At 57.9% G+C, this 14,401-nt stretch overlaps 1 protein-coding gene across 3 annotated transcripts; it reads left to right on the forward strand.

The window, feature by feature from the left end:
* The first annotated feature begins 25 nt into the window (after positions 1-25).
* Positions 26-9,828, forward strand: STXBP2 (syntaxin binding protein 2). 3 transcript variants are annotated; one of them, XM_054461888.2, is made up of 20 exons: positions 85-155; positions 1,152-1,183; positions 1,683-1,732; positions 1,976-2,057; positions 2,686-2,762; positions 3,369-3,447; positions 3,538-3,641; positions 4,345-4,493; positions 4,719-4,803; positions 4,888-5,018; positions 5,114-5,221; positions 5,472-5,529; positions 5,689-5,754; positions 5,871-5,951; positions 6,572-6,710; positions 7,153-7,262; positions 8,205-8,300; positions 9,118-9,203; positions 9,310-9,467; positions 9,682-9,828. In XM_054461888.2, the coding sequence occupies exons 4-20, from the start codon at positions 1,985-1,987 to the stop codon at positions 9,765-9,767; spliced, it is 1,686 nt and encodes a 561-aa protein (XP_054317863.1). In that variant the 5' UTR covers positions 85-155; positions 1,152-1,183; positions 1,683-1,732; positions 1,976-1,984; the 3' UTR covers positions 9,768-9,828. The 3 variants fall into 3 exon arrangements, with proteins under 3 accessions (XP_054317862.1, XP_054317863.1, XP_054317864.1); XM_054461887.2 differs by lacking the exon at positions 1,152-1,183 and having other exon boundaries at positions 26-155; XM_054461889.2 differs by lacking the exons at positions 85-155; positions 1,152-1,183 and adding an exon at positions 1,214-1,504.
* Positions 9,829-14,401: the final 4,573 nt, after the last annotated feature.

The raw sequence follows: 14,401 nt of genomic DNA on the forward strand, positions 1-14,401 counted from the left end.
CCAGGTGCGCAGTGGGCGGGGACAGGGCCCGCGGGGCGGGGTCCACGTGGGTGACGCGCGGGGCCACGCCCCCACCTTGGGACACACCCGGAAGCGGCGGCGGCGCCCCTCGGGGAAGATGGCGCCCTCGGGGCTGAAGGCGGTGGTGGGGGAAAGTGAGTGCCTCTCCGGAGCCGGGCTCTGGCGTCCGGTGGGGAACGGGGGTCGGGGACGCACAGGCTCTGGGATCCTGGGTTTCATGGCGGCTGGGAGTTGGGGGCCAGGCTGGGCGTCCGAGCACCTGACCCTCGAGGGGGCGGGCGGGGACGGGTTCCCAGCTGGACGCCCCTGCTCTCCGGTGCCAGAACAGAACAAAATTGGGGGGCCGGACTCCGGGGACTCCGGTAGAGTGTGGCGTAGGCTGGGGCCCGGACTCCTGGGCCTCCTAGGGTGCCTGCCGGGGGAGGAGGGCACAGCTGGATGCCCACACTCTAGGACCTCTTAAGCCGGGCAAAGTTCAGGGGCTGGATTCTTGGGGCCTCCTGGGGCTCTGGTCAGCGACCCTAGGTGCTGTGAGCGCTCAGGGGACGTGTCCAGGCCCCACAGGGGTGGTGTAGGGGATGCCTTCCTCCTTGCCCCATTTCCAGGAGCGCCTTGCAGCTGGAGGACACAGGCGTCCAGGCCTCACCGGCCCCGGTTCTTGGGGGAAGGGTGGAGGGCGCCTCTTCCTCCACCCCGGGGAGTTCCGGCCTCAGCTGCTCCTTCCGCCTTGGCCGTCTTGATAACAGTGGACATGACACAGTGGACGTGGCTGGGCGGGGCCACCCCGTTACTTCTCTCCACTCTCTCCTCTAGGCAGGGCAGTCTGTAGCTCAAACCCCTTTAATTGGTGGAGATTGGAAAAAAAGTGATTCCATTTTATAGATGAGGAAACTGAGGCCGGAGGTCAGTGGGATAGCCTCAGCTAGGCATGCCTCAGAGCTGGGAACCAGGGGTCCTACATTTTAGACCAGGGTTGGGGGACTGGCTGAAACCCTCACAGCAGGAATACTTGAGGTAGCAGGTGGGGAAGCCGAGAGCCTGGCTCTAGAGGCAGATAGAGCTATAGATGATCCCGGTTCTCCTCTTTTCATTCATCTAAAACGTTCATCGAGTGGCACCTTTTGCCCCAGCACTCTGCCACTTAGACACTCAGGATGCTTAGGTGAGTTGCATGTTGCCTAAGAATCTGTTTCCCTGTCTGTAAATTGGGGGTGACCCCAGAAGCCAATTTGCAGAACTGGGGGCTAAAAATAAATGATTCCTGTGCAGTGTCTCACACCTGTAATCCCAGCACTTTGGGAGGCCGAGGCAGGAGGATTGCTTGAGGCCATAAGTTTGAAACCAGCTTGGGTAACCTAATAAGAGCCCCCACCTCTACAGAAATAAAAATAAATTAGCTGTGGGTGGTACACGCACCTGTAGTCCCAGCTACTCAGGAGGCTGAGGCAAGAGGATCGCTGGAGCCCAGGAGTTGGAGGCCACAGTGAGTTATGATCACACCACTGCACTTTAGCCTAGGTGACAGAGTGAGATCCTCCTCTCTTAAAAAAAAAAAGTAAATGGGAATTAAGATGGGGGTTCAGCCCCAAGGCTGAGAAGGCTTGGGGCAGTGGTGGGACCAGAGAACCAGCATTCTGACCCCTCCCCTCCCTTCCCTGCAGAAATTCTGAGCGGAGTTATTCGGAGTGTCAAGAAGGATGGGGAGTGGAAGGTAGGGGCGAGGCAGATGGCTGGGTACCCAGAGGCAGCCCATCATCAGGCCCATGGGGAAGACCCTGAATGTGGGACCCCAAAGAACTGCCTGTCCACATGGGTGGTGTTGGGTGAATGAGTCCTGGGTCCTCCCACCCAGCCAGCCCTTGAAACTGCCCCTCCCACGGCCTTGGCCCCTCCTGGGGCCAGCTGTGGCCTCTTCCGCCTGCTCCTCCATCCATCTGTCCATCCATCTGGACAGGTGCTTATCATGGATCACCCGAGTATGCGCATCTTGTCTTCTTGCTGCAAGATGTCAGACATCCTGGCCGAGGGCATCACCAGTGAGTGAACGCGTCCCCAGTGAGATGGGACCTGAGTGTGGGAACCCCTGACTGTGCCCTGCTCCCAGGGTTCAGCCCTTGAGTGTAGGATCCCCTCAAATCGTTCAGAACTCCCAAGTACGCAGCTCCCTGCACGGACAGCCCGGATCATGTGACCAAATCCATTCTTAAACGTTGCAAGCTGACTGCCGGAGCCCATGGATTGCAGGACTCCCCTGCAGGACTCCCTGGCTGCAGCCCCTTCCTGACCGCGCAGCCCCCGCGTGGAGCCCTGTGTGGGACTCCAGGGTGGACTCTGGATGTGGGGTCCCAAGAATGCAGAGCCTTCTATGAGTGACCCCAGGAGGTGTCCCAGTCACTTTGCCATTGAGGGACAGGTGCTGAGGGAGCCTGTTCTCTCAGAACCTCAGTTTCCCTGTCTGTAAATTTGGGGAACCAGTTGGCTGCACAACCCCTGCAGAACCCTGTCGTGTGGCTCTTAGCTGGTGATCCCTAGGTGGGTTTCTCCTGCAGTCCCTCCTAAGCATCCACCCCTTCTTCCCAAGCCTCCAACTCCCCACACCTGAGACTCCCCACGTGGCCCTGCCTGGATGCCACCCACCTGTGTCCCTTCCTCTGTTCCTACTAGTTGTTGAAGACATCAACAAACGGCGGGAACCCATTCCCAGCCTGGAGGCCATTTATTTGCTGAGCCCCACGGAGAAGGTGCCTACATGAGTGAGCGTGTGTGTGTATGCGCGTGCATGTGTATACATGTGCATGTGTGCATGTGCGTGTGTATGTCTGCAGGCATGTGTGATTGCATGTGTGTATGTGTGCATCTGTGTATGCGTGTGCATGTGTGTCCATGTGTATGTGAGTGTGCGTGTATGCATGTGCATGTGTATGTGTGTGCATCTGTGTATGCGTGTGCATGTGTATGTGTGTGTCTGCATGTTTGTGTGTGTGTCTGTATGTGTATGTGTCTGTGTGTGTGCATGTGCCTATGTCTCTGTGTCTGTGTGTGCATGTGTGTGTCTCTGTGTGTGCATGTGTGTGTCTGTATGCGTGTGCATGTGTGTGTGTCTGTGCATCTCTGTGTGCATCTGTGTGTGTGTGTTTGTGTGTGCATCTGTGTGTGTGTGTGTACGCATCTGTGTGTGTGTGCACGTGTGCCCATGTGGATGCCACACTAGTGTGCATGTGCACATATACATGACCCTGTCCATCCATGTTTGCATATGGTGGCGGATGGGGGTGGCTGGGAGGCCTAGGCAGACAATGAGCCTGGGTGTGCAGGCTCAGGCCCAGAGAGTGATCCACCTTCCCCAGTCGGTTCAGGCCCTGATCAAAGACTTCAAGGGGACCCCGACCTTCACCTACAAAGCAGCCCATATCTTCTTCACCGACAGTGAGTGAGGAGAGCCTAGGGTGTTGGCGGGTGGGGCGAGGAGGTGTGGGGGCTGCTCTGGCCTGATGCCCCACTCCTGCCTCACCCCAGCCTGCCCCGAGCCCCTGTTCAGTGAGCTGGGCCGCTCTCGTCTGGCAAAGGTGGTGAAGACGTTGAAGGAGATTCACCTTGCCTTCCTCCCCTATGAGGCCCAGGTACGGCCCGGGCTCATCCTGGGCAGGGGGTGGGGGTTTGTGACCAAATGTCCCCTGTTCCCTCAGAAACAGACACTGAGGCTGGGCGCAGTGGCTCATACCTGTAATCCCAGCGCTGTGGGAGGCCAGGGCTGGAGGATCACTGGGGGCCAGGAGTTCTAGACCAGCCTGGGTACAGATCAAGACCCCGTCTCTTAAAAAAAAAAAAAAAAAGAAATTAGCCTGGCATGGTGGCGTGCACCTGTAGTCCTAGCTACTCATGGGGCTGGGGTGGGAGAGTCGCTTGAGCCCGGGAGGTCGAGGCTGCAGTGAGCTATGATTGCACTGCTGCCCTCCAGACTGGGTGACAGAGCGAGATCCTGTCTCAAAAACAGATACATAAATTAAAATTTTAAAAAGGGGAGGTACCCACAGAGTCCAAGGAGCTCTTGCCTTGAGTTCTATCCCACTGGGCCCCTGCAGGGGGCAGCATAGAGCACACTGCGGGGTTGTCCAGCCAGCCTAAGGGACACGGGCTGGGGTATTTATCCACTGACTCCTGCAGGCATGGGTTTAGGGTTGACCTGGGCCTGCCTCCAATTCGGCAAAGCAGGCTTCAGGGACCAGGGACGGCTCCCAGGAGGTGCAGGTGGTGGCAGCGGGAAGCGGGGCAGGTGTGCACCTGCAGCAGCAACCCTGGTGCTTCTGTCCCCTCCTCGCCCAGGTGTTCTCCCTCGATGCCCCCCACAGCACCTACAACCTCTACTGCCCCTTCCGGGCGGAGGAGCGCACGCGGCAGCTCGAGGTGCTGGCCCAGCAGATTGCCACGCTGTGCGCCACCCTGCAGGAGTACCCGGCCATCCGCTACCGCAAGTGGGGACCCCACCCCGATGCCACCACCCCCTTAACCGCGTGCAACACCTAACCTTTAACCTCTCTTGTGACCCCAGCCCCGGCCCTACCCTGGCCCCTGACTCTCACCTTCAAACCCATCCTTGACCCCAGCCCCGGCCCTACCCTAGCCCCTGACTCTCACCTTCAAACCCTTCCTTGACCCCATCCCCTGATGATGTCCCCCGTGTCTGACCTCCCCGCCAGGGGCCCAGAGGACACAGCCCAGTTGGCCCATGCCGTCCTGGCCAAGCTGAATGCCTTCAAGGCAGACACTCCCAGTCTGGGCGAGGTGAGGGGGCGTGCTTGGGAGGTGAGGGGCAGCCCCAGCCAGCTCAGGGTCAGTGCCTCATTCCTGCCATAAACCCCACCCCAGGGCCCAGAGAAAACCCGCTCCCAGCTGCTGATCATGGACCGGGCAGCTGACCCCGTGTCCCCACTACTGCATGAGCTCACGTTCCAGGCCATGGCCTATGATCTGCTGGACATAGAGCAGGACACATACAGGTCTGCAGATTTGGAACCCGTCCCCACCCTTGCCACTAGCCTGGTTCCGCAGTCCTCAGCTCGCCTGACCCCCAGGCTTCCTCCTTCCTCCCCAGGTATGAGACCACCGGGCTGAGCGAGGCACGGGAGAAGGCCGTCTTGCTGGACGAAGACGATGACTTGTGGGTGGAGCTTCGCCACATGCACATCGCAGATGTGTCCAAGTGCGTGCACACGGGGACCGGATCCCCCCCCCGGCCCCAACTGTGGGCCTGGTAGCAGCCTTGGGATCCCTGGCTGCTGCCAAGTCTTTGGCCCTCATGAGCACCCCCCAGTGTGACTCCAGACTGGCCTCCAATTTCACCCCCCCTCCCCCCGTGCCCCCTGAGTGGGCTTACCCATGGCCCGGGGCAGGGACACGTGGCCTGTGGCTCCTCTCCCCTCAATCTCACCCCTGCTAACTCTCATGGCCAGGAAGGTCACAGAGCTCCTGAGGACCTTCTGTGAGAGCAAGAGGCTGACCACGGACAAGGTAGGGGCGGACCCAGGTCACCAAGGGCGCTGGTGGAAGGAAGCCCCCCTCCCCATGGGCGCAGTTCCGCAGCCTGGATTTCGAGCCTGGACTGGGACCCAGGTGGGCACTGCCTGGCCTCGCCCCCCAATCCCTACCCTTTTCCCCCTACTTCCCCAGGCGAACATCAAAGACCTATCCCAGATCCTGAAAAAGATGCCGCAGTACCAGAAGGAGCTGAATAAGGTGCGCTCGGGTGGGCAGGGAGCGGGGACACCTCGGCCCCTCAACCCCATGCTCTGTCTGCGTTCTGCCTTGACTCAGCCTTTGTTATCCCCCAACCCCCACCCTGCACCCTGCAGTATTCTACGCACCTGCACCTAGCAGATGATTGCATGAAGCACTTCAAGGGCTCGGTGGAGAAGCTGTGTAGTGTGGAGCAGGTGGGGTGGGGCCTGCGGGGGGCAGGGGTGATGGTTCTGCCAAGGCAGGGTATTGGGGAGGGGCTGAACTGTAGAGATGGGGGGTTCTGGGGGAGGGGCAGGGCTTGTGGAGAGGTGCAGGGGCCTTGGAGAGAGGTGGGACCTGGTGGGGAAGGAGTGGGTCTTGTGGAGAACCGATCCTAGGATGAGGGTGTGGCCTGTGCATAGGTGGATAGGGCCCTGGAGAGGTCGGACCTGGGTGAGGGGCAGAGCCTTGGACAGGTGGTCCCAGGACAGGAATGTGGCCTATACATAGGTGGGTGGGACCTTGGAGAGGTAGGCAGGGCCTTGGAGAGCTGGGACCTGGGTGAGGGGTGGAGCCTTGGAGAGGTAGTCTCAGGATAGTTGTGTGGCATGTGCTTGGGTGGGTGGGGCATTGGAAAGGTGGGACCTGGGTGAGGAGCAGGGCCTGTGGAGAGACTGTCCCTGGACAGGGGTGGGACCTTGAGAGACCTGGTGCTGAGATGAGGTAGGACCCAAATGTCCTTTTGCCAAGGATCCTGGGGACGTCCCTGGCCCGCCTCTCCCGTCCCCTTCCCTGACACATAGCGGCCGGTGGACGGCTGACCCCATGCCCGCAGGACCTGGCCATGGGCTCCGACGCAGAGGGGGAGAAGATCAAGGACTCCATGAAGCTGATCGTGCCGGTGCTGCTGGACGCGACGGTGCCCGCCTATGACAAGATCCGGGTCCTGCTGCTCTACATCCTTCTTCGGAATGGTGGGTGGGGGCTGCGGGGAGTTGGAATGTCCCCATTCGCCAGCGTCTCCCACGATCCTGGGAACTGCTGAACCCCACAGCTCTCCTTGGGCCATTTCCACTCACCAGGCTCACCAACCCCCACAGCTACCCCTTTGGACCCGGGAACCCTCCTCCATTGGCTTGGGGATTCCTCCATTGAAGTGAGGGCTCCCTGCTGACGTGGAAACCCTCACATCTGATTCCTATAGATGTGGGGCTCCCTCAGCTCATCTGGAGGAGCCCCTGATCTACCCCCTCCAGGTTTCCCACTCTTGCTCACACTAGCACAGGGTCCTGAGGCCCTCCCCACTGCAAGATTCTCCCATCAGAGTCCTGGGAGCTCCTCAGCCCACCCCAAACTCCCCTAAACCTGGGAGCCCACCAGGCCGCCGCCTCCACCCCGCCCATTCCCATCCCCCAGGTGTGAGTGAGGAGAACCTGGCCAAGCTGATTCAGCATGCCAATGTACAGGCGCACAGCAGCCTCATCCGCAACCTGGAGCAGCTGGGAGGCACTGTCACCAACCCCGGGGTACGCCAGGAACGGGCATGGGGGGAACCGGGGAGAGGGTGCGGATCACAGCCGGGGCTTTGCAAGGCAGAGGGCCGGTGGTGCACGGGCACGGTGTGGTTCCTGGCGTGGTGTGGTTGCTGGGAGGCCAAAAGCAGTGTTTCGGATCTGGTCTGGGGCCCAGAGGACACTGGGGCCTCTCCCAGTCCCAGCTCACACAATAGGCAGGGGGAGTGAGACATGGGCGCTGCCAGGCTGGTCCTGGCAGTGGTGCGGTTGGGGGTGGGTGGTCTGAGTGCTAGAGGCAGGGAGTAGGGTCCCCAGCGTGGGGGCTACAACACATTATCTATCTGGGCTCCCATGGGTCTCTGAGGGTCCCCCGCACCCATCCAGCACCCACACACAGCCATGTGTGTGCTTGACTCTCGGGTGAGCCTCTCCTGTCTCTGTCTGGCCCTGTGCGTCCCCTTCCAGGGTGCCCTCACCCCGTCCCCATCTCTCCCCCATCCCTCATCCATCTCGCTGTGCACTGTTTCTCCATGTCTCTCTCTCTCTCACCCTTCTCTCTGCCTTCCCCTTTCTCTCTGTTCTCTGTCTCGCTCCCCTCCCCTCTCCGTCCCCCTTCTGTCCCCGTCTTCCTCTCTCTGTTTCCTGCTTCATCTCTCGTCTCTCTCCTTGCCCTCATACTTTGTCTCACTGCCTCTTATCTCTTTGCCTCTCTCTGCCTCTGTCTTTGTCTTTCTCTGGCTTGCTCTCTCTCCCTTTGGCTCTCTTTCTCTGGCTGTCTGGCTCACTGTTTCTCTCTCTCGCTCTCTCGCTGTCTCTCGCTCTCTCTCGCTCTCTGTTCCACTTCCCCATCTTTGCCTGCCATCCCCCACCCTACCAGCCACACCAGGCCCAGCCCCTCTGTGACCAGCCTCCTTCCCCTCAATCCCCCTGTGGCCCTCCCTGCCCTGCCTGTAGGGCTCGGGCACCTCCAGCCGGCTGGAGCCAAGAGAACGCATGGAGCCCACCTATCAGCTGTCCCGCTGGACCCCGGTCATCAAGGACGTAATGGAGGTACTGGGTGGGCAGGTCAGGGTGGGGGCCAGCCCTCCGCATCAGCTGGTGGCTCAGCCTCCCTCCTGCTGAGGCGCTAAGCCTCAGGGCTTAGGGGAAAATGCTCATTGCTGGCATTCCCTTGGCACCGATCTGCTCTGCCGAGGGGGGCACGCCAAGCCCGCAGCTGAGGAATTGGGGCGACAGCGGGGCCTGTGCTGGGGAGCCTCACTTCCTCCCCACCTGCCGGCTGCCTCCTCCATATCTCTCTAGTCTGTTCCCCTGTCCCCAAGGAGTGCCCCTGAGCCCCAGCCCTAGCCTTCCCAGGATCCCAGGGCAGCACCATCCAATGGCAATGGGCCCGGGCAGCTTCCTGGCTTCCTCCTTGTCCCTCTAAGAGCCCCGGCTCCTCCTTCTGCCTGGGGGCCAGAGACCTGGGCCTCCTCATCCCCATGGATCTTGAATACCTGGACTTCTGGGGCTCGGAGGGGCTGAGAGCCCAGAAGCTGGGTTCCCCAAAGGGCTGGGGGTATTGACTGATGGTCCCCAAGGGCCTGGAGGCCCAGACTACTGGGTCGCCAAGGAACTGTGGGTTTAGACTTCCGGGTACCCAAGGAGTTATGGTATTAGATTCGTGGGTCCCCAGTGAGTTATGGATCTAGATTTCTAGGTCCCCAATGGACTAGAGGCCTAGACTCCTGGGTCCCCCAGAGGCAGGAGTTGGAGATGCTGGTTCCTGTCTGCCAGGATCTTGGCCCCTGAATACCCCGTGGGGGGCACTCCTGACCCCGGGCCCCATGCCTGGGGTTCCTCCCCTAACCCCCTTCTCGGCCGCCAGGACGCCGTGGAGGACCGGCTGGACAGGAACCTGTGGCCCTTCGTATCCGACCCCGCCCCCACAGCCAGCTCCCAGGCCGCTGTCAGGTGAGGCCCCGGGGCCGCCCCCGCCCACGCCTGGGTCCATGTTAGGTGGGCGGCCTGGCGGCGGTGAGGGCCTCCTGCCTGAACTTTCTGCCCCTGCCCTGCACAGTGCCCGCTTCGGTCACTGGCACAAGAACAAGGCTGGCGTAGAGGCCCGGGCGGGTCCCCGGCTCATCGTGTATGTCATGGGCGGTGTGGCCATGTCAGAGATGAGGGCCGCCTACGAGGTGACCAGGGCCACCGAGGGCAAGTGGGAGGTGCTCATTGGTAAGTCACCAGGACTGGGACCCTGGGGCTCTGGGGCTTGGCTTCCCGGGGGCTAGGCTTGTACCTTCTAGGTGTCTAGACCTCAGAGTCCTTCGAGTCAGGGACCTGGTTTGCTGAGGGACAGGGACAGCCCCACACCAGCCGGGACCGGGAGCCTGTCAAAGACGAAGGCAGTGCTCCCCAGCATCGTCCCCAAACCTCTGCTCCTGCACAGGCTCCTCACACATCCTCACCCCAACCCGCTTCCTGGATGACCTGAAGACATTGGACAAGAAGCTGGAGGACATCGCCCTGCCCTGACCCCTGGCCCCGCCCCCTACCCCTTCCTTTCCAGAGAAATAAACTCTTCCTGTCTCTGCCAGCCAGTGCCTACCTCACTTTCTCACCAAGGGAGCCCCTGGGAGTTGTGCTGAGCCAGGCCTGTGCCCCAGGCCCCACCAACCCCTATTATCCTCTCAGAAGGAGAATTAGTCTCTCCCTGCCCCCGAGGGCATCTCAAGCCCACATGGAGGTTAAGAACTTGGACTTTCGACAGGGCACGGTGGCTCACGCCTGTAATCCCAGCACTTTGGGAGGCCAAGGCGGGAGGATCACTTGAGGTCAGGACTTCAAGACCAGCCTGGCCAACATGGTGAAAACCCATCTCTGCTAGAAATACGAAATAACTAGCTGGGTGTGGTGGTGTGCACCTGTAGTCCCAGCTACTTGGGAGGCTGAGGCAGGAGAATCGCTTGAACCCAGGAGGTGGAGGCTGCAGTGAGCCGAGATTGCCCCTCTGCACTCCAGCCTGGGCAACAAAGCAAGACTCCGTCTCAAAAAAAAAAAAAAAAAAAAAAAATTGGACTCTCATTTGAATATCGGCTCTAAGATTTTCTAGCGGTGAGGCCCTGGCCAACTTACGGGGTTCCCAATCTAAAAACAGGGAGCCCAAAATAGCAGCTGCTTTGCAGAGGAGAGAACGGAGATAGCGCAGGATGGCTGGCAGCATGCAAGCGTGACAGCTGCTGCTACCCCATTTTCACTGGAACCATTTTGGCTGCTCCGTTAATACTGTTATTAAGCAGAATGGACCCTGGAACTCCAACCCCCCTAGAACTGTTTCAAGGGGACCTGTAGGCACACGATGCCAGGAGTTGTGTTCAGCTTCTGCTGTGTTCATGCGAGGCACACAACAAACTCTCCCTGCTTTCTCCTCCCAGCCCCACGGAGTTCACAGAGACTCCTGACTGCAGGACCTATCAGGGCCTTCAGTGGGTGTGTCTGTTTGTTAGGGCTGTCATAACAAAGTACCACAGACTAGGTGACAACAGAAATTGCCAGGCACCGTGGCTCATGCCTGTAGTCGCACTTTGGGAGGCCAAGGCAGGTTGATCACTTGAGGCCAGGAGTTCAAGACTAGCCTGGGCAACATAGTGAGATCCTGTGTCTACAAAAAAATAGAATTAGCTGAGTGTGGTGGTGTGCACCGTGGTCCCAGCTACTCAGGAGGCTGAGGCGGGAGGATCATTTGAGCCTGGGAGGTAGAGGTTGCAGTGAGCCAAGATCGTGCCAGTGCACGCCGGCCTTGGGTGACAAGAGCGAGAAGTCCATCTCAAAAACAAAACTATAATCCCAGCACTTTGGGAGGCCAAGGCGGGTGGATCACCTGAGGTCAGGAGTTCAAGACAAGCCTGGCCAACATGGTGAAACCTTGTCTCTACTAAAAATACAAAAATTAGCCAGGTGTGGTGGTGGACGCCTGTGGTACCAGCTACTTGGGAGGCTGAGGCAGGAGAATTGCTTGAATGCGGAAGGCGGAGGTTGTAGTGAGCCGAGATCACATCGTAGCACTCCAGCCTGGGCAACAGAGCAAGACTCTGTCTCAAAACAAACAAACAAATGTATAGTCTTCTGTTTCTAGAGACTGGAAGTCCAAGATGAAGATGTCCACAGGAGTGACTCCTTCTGAAGCTTCTCTCCTCTCCTTGTAGACAGCTGTCTTTTCCCGGTGTGCTCACACAGTCTCCTCCCCCCGCCCCGTGCATGTCTGTGATCCTAATCTGCTCTTCTTACAAGGAAACTGGTCATATTGGATTAGGGCCCATGCATATGACCTCATTTTTACTTAATTATTTCTTTAAAGCTCCTATCTCCAAGTATGGTCACTTTCTGAGGCAGTTGCGGGGGCAGGACTTCAGCATAGACATTTGTGGAGAGGGCACAGTTCAGCCCATAGCACTCAAGTGAGGTGTGAATCTCACAGCGCCAATAGAACAGGAGAGGCCGGGCGAGGTAGCTCACACCTGTAATCCCAGTGCTTTGGGAGGCCCAGGTGGGAGGATCGCTTAGACCCAGGAGTTCGAGACCAGCCTGGGCAGCATAACAAGATCCTGTCTCCACAAAAAAATTTTAAAATTAATTTTTTTAAAATTTTTTTATCAGCATGATGTCTTGCACCTGGGGTCCAGTTTACTCAGGAGACTGAGGTGGGAGATCGCTTGAGGCTAGGAGTTTAAGACCAGCCTGGGCAACATAGCAAGACCCCATCTCTACAAAAAATAAGAAAAATTAGTCTGGCACCTGGTGGCACACGCCTGTAGTCCCAGCTGCTCAGGACTTTCAGGTGGAAGGATCACTTGAGCCCAGGAGGTTGAGACTGCAATGAGCTATAATCATGCCACTGCACTCCAGCCTGGGTGGCAAGGTGACACCCTATCTCAAAAAAAAAGAAAAGAAAAGAAAAAGGAAAAGAAACCTCTCTGAGGCACAGATATACAGCCAGCCACACTAGTAATCTGAGGCAAAAGGGGCTGTGGGAGCCCATATCACATCTAATCCACCCAGACTGGGGGCAATCAGGGAAGACTTCCTAGAGGAGGTGGCATTTGCATAGAGAATGAAAATGAAGAGGGTGAAGGGAAGGGAGGGGAGGGGAGGGTAGAGCAGAAGCCAAGGCCAGAGAATGCAGGAGGCCCCTGAGGAGCTGGAGGGGAGGGTACTGACCTGCAACCCAATCTGAGAACCACGTGGAGCCACACAGACCATGGTGAGGGTTTTGGTCCCTGCTGAGGCCATAGGACATCATAGACAGGGTCTGAGTTGGGACAGGTAGGGACCCATGTCTCATGTTGGCAGTGAAATTCTCGCTGATGGAGTGGGTGCCTGGCGGGGGGGCAGAGGATGGGGAAGCAGCCTCTTCAGAGGTAGAACCTCTCTTGCCGCCTGGGCTCAAGCGATCCTCCCACCTCAGCCTCCTGAGTAGCTGGGACCATGAGTGCACGTCACCAAGCCCAGTTAATCTTTTAATTTTTTGTAGAGACTGGGTCTGGCTATGTTGCCCAGGCTTGTCTCCTGGGCTCAAGCGATCTGCCCACCTCGGCCTCTCAAAGTACTGGGATGACAGGCGTGAGCCACTGCGCCCGGCCTCTCTCCTGATTTTGAGGTCACAGATCCTTTTGAGAATTCAGGGAAATCTAAGGACACTCATCCCAGAAAAACTGCACACACAATTTGCAGGTGGGGGCTGAGGAAAATGCAGCCCCCTCTGATTCAGCAGTTCCACAATTAGGATTTATCCGAATCTCCCACCAGGGCAGGGAGATGGATGAGGAGAGTTGTGAAGGGGATGAGGTGTGGGGAAGAAAGTGGGTCGGCTGTGGACCCCTGGGGTCCGCCTGCCCTGGATATGCCTTTGCAGGGCCTCAGCAGGGATGCGTTTTAACTTACAGGAGGTGCAGGGAGTGGGAGGGAGGTGGTTTTAATGTTTAAAACTTAAGCTCAAGGTCGGGCACAGTGGCTCACGCCTGCAATCCCAGCACTTTGGGAGGGTGAGGTGGAAGGATTGCTTGAGGCCAGGAGTTTGAGGCCAGCCTGGGCAACATAGCAAATTCCTAAATATATGTATTTTTGAGACAGGGTCTCACTCTGTTGCCCAGGCTGGAATGCAGTGGTGTGATCTCGATTCACTGTAACCTCTGCCTCCTGGGTTCAAGTGATTCTCCTGCCTCAGCCTCCCAAAAAGCTGGGATCATGGACGTGCGACACCATGCCCAGTGAATTTTTGTACTTTTAGTAGAGATGGAGTTTTGCCATGTCGGCCAGGCTGGTCTTGAACTCCTGGGCTCAAGAGATCCTCCCACCGCAGCCTCCCAAAATGCAGGAATTAGAGGTGTGAGCCACTGCGCCCAGCCAATCTCTACAATACTCTTTTTATTTTATATTTTATTTTATTTATTTTATTTTTTATTTTTTGGAGACGGAGTCTCACTCAGTCGCCCAGGCTGGAGTGCAGTGGCGTGATCTCAGCTCACTGCAACCTCCGCCTCCCCGGTTCAACCGATTCTCCTGTCTCAGCCTCCCGAGTAGCTGGGACTACAGGTGCGCGCCACCACGCCCAGCTAATTTTTGTATTTTTAGTAGAGACGGGGTTTCACCATGTTGGCCGGGATGGTCTCTGACTCCTGACGTCGTGATCCACCTGCCTTGGCCTCCCAAAGTGCTGGGATTACAGGCGTGAGCCACCGCGCCCGGCCAATACTCGTTTTAATAAAAACTTAAAAATGTATTCACGCCTAACTGGGTAGTTACTTGATACAATAAATGATCTTTTCTAGATTAAGAAAAAAGAAAAAAGAAAAACATTTAAACTCAACTTCCTGGGAAGCCGCAGTTTTGCTCCGGGAGTGGCTTGTGTAGGCACGCGCTGCGAGCGCCAGGGGGCGCTGCGGCGCAATTTCCCGGTTTCTTTGCTCTTCCGCGTCTGTAACTGGAGATGAGGTGACCCTAATTAGACACCACGGGGAAGTAGGTCAGGGGTTATTCCGTGGTTCTCAGCGGAGACAAAAGTCTGTTGCTTAAACCGCCTCTGCCTCTGCTCCTTACTTATACCCAGGTGATGCAATGTCTTCACACTAAAGGCAAATATTGAGTCTACAAATATTTATGTGTCCCTGTTG

The sequence above is a fragment of the Pongo pygmaeus genome, chromosome 20, assembly GCF_028885625.2.
Source record: "Pongo pygmaeus isolate AG05252 chromosome 20, NHGRI_mPonPyg2-v2.0_pri, whole genome shotgun sequence".
Classification (NCBI taxonomy): Eukaryota; Metazoa; Chordata; class Mammalia; order Primates; family Hominidae; genus Pongo; species Pongo pygmaeus.

What these genes read in the sequence shown, in the direction of transcription:
- STXBP2 (XM_054461887.2), top strand. Translation starts at nt 119, where the DNA reads ATGGCGCCCTCGGGGCTGAAGGCGGTGGTGGGGGAAA. An exon ending in GAAGGCGGTGGTGGGGGAAA is followed by an intron (nt 156 to 1,682) that starts GTGAGTGCCTCT and finishes CCTTCCCTGCAG; the next exon opens with AAATTCTGAGCGGAGTTATT. An exon ending in ACACTCCCAGTCTGGGCGAG is followed by an intron (nt 4,804 to 4,887) that starts GTGAGGGGGCGT and finishes ACCCCACCCCAG; the next exon opens with GGCCCAGAGAAAACCCGCTC.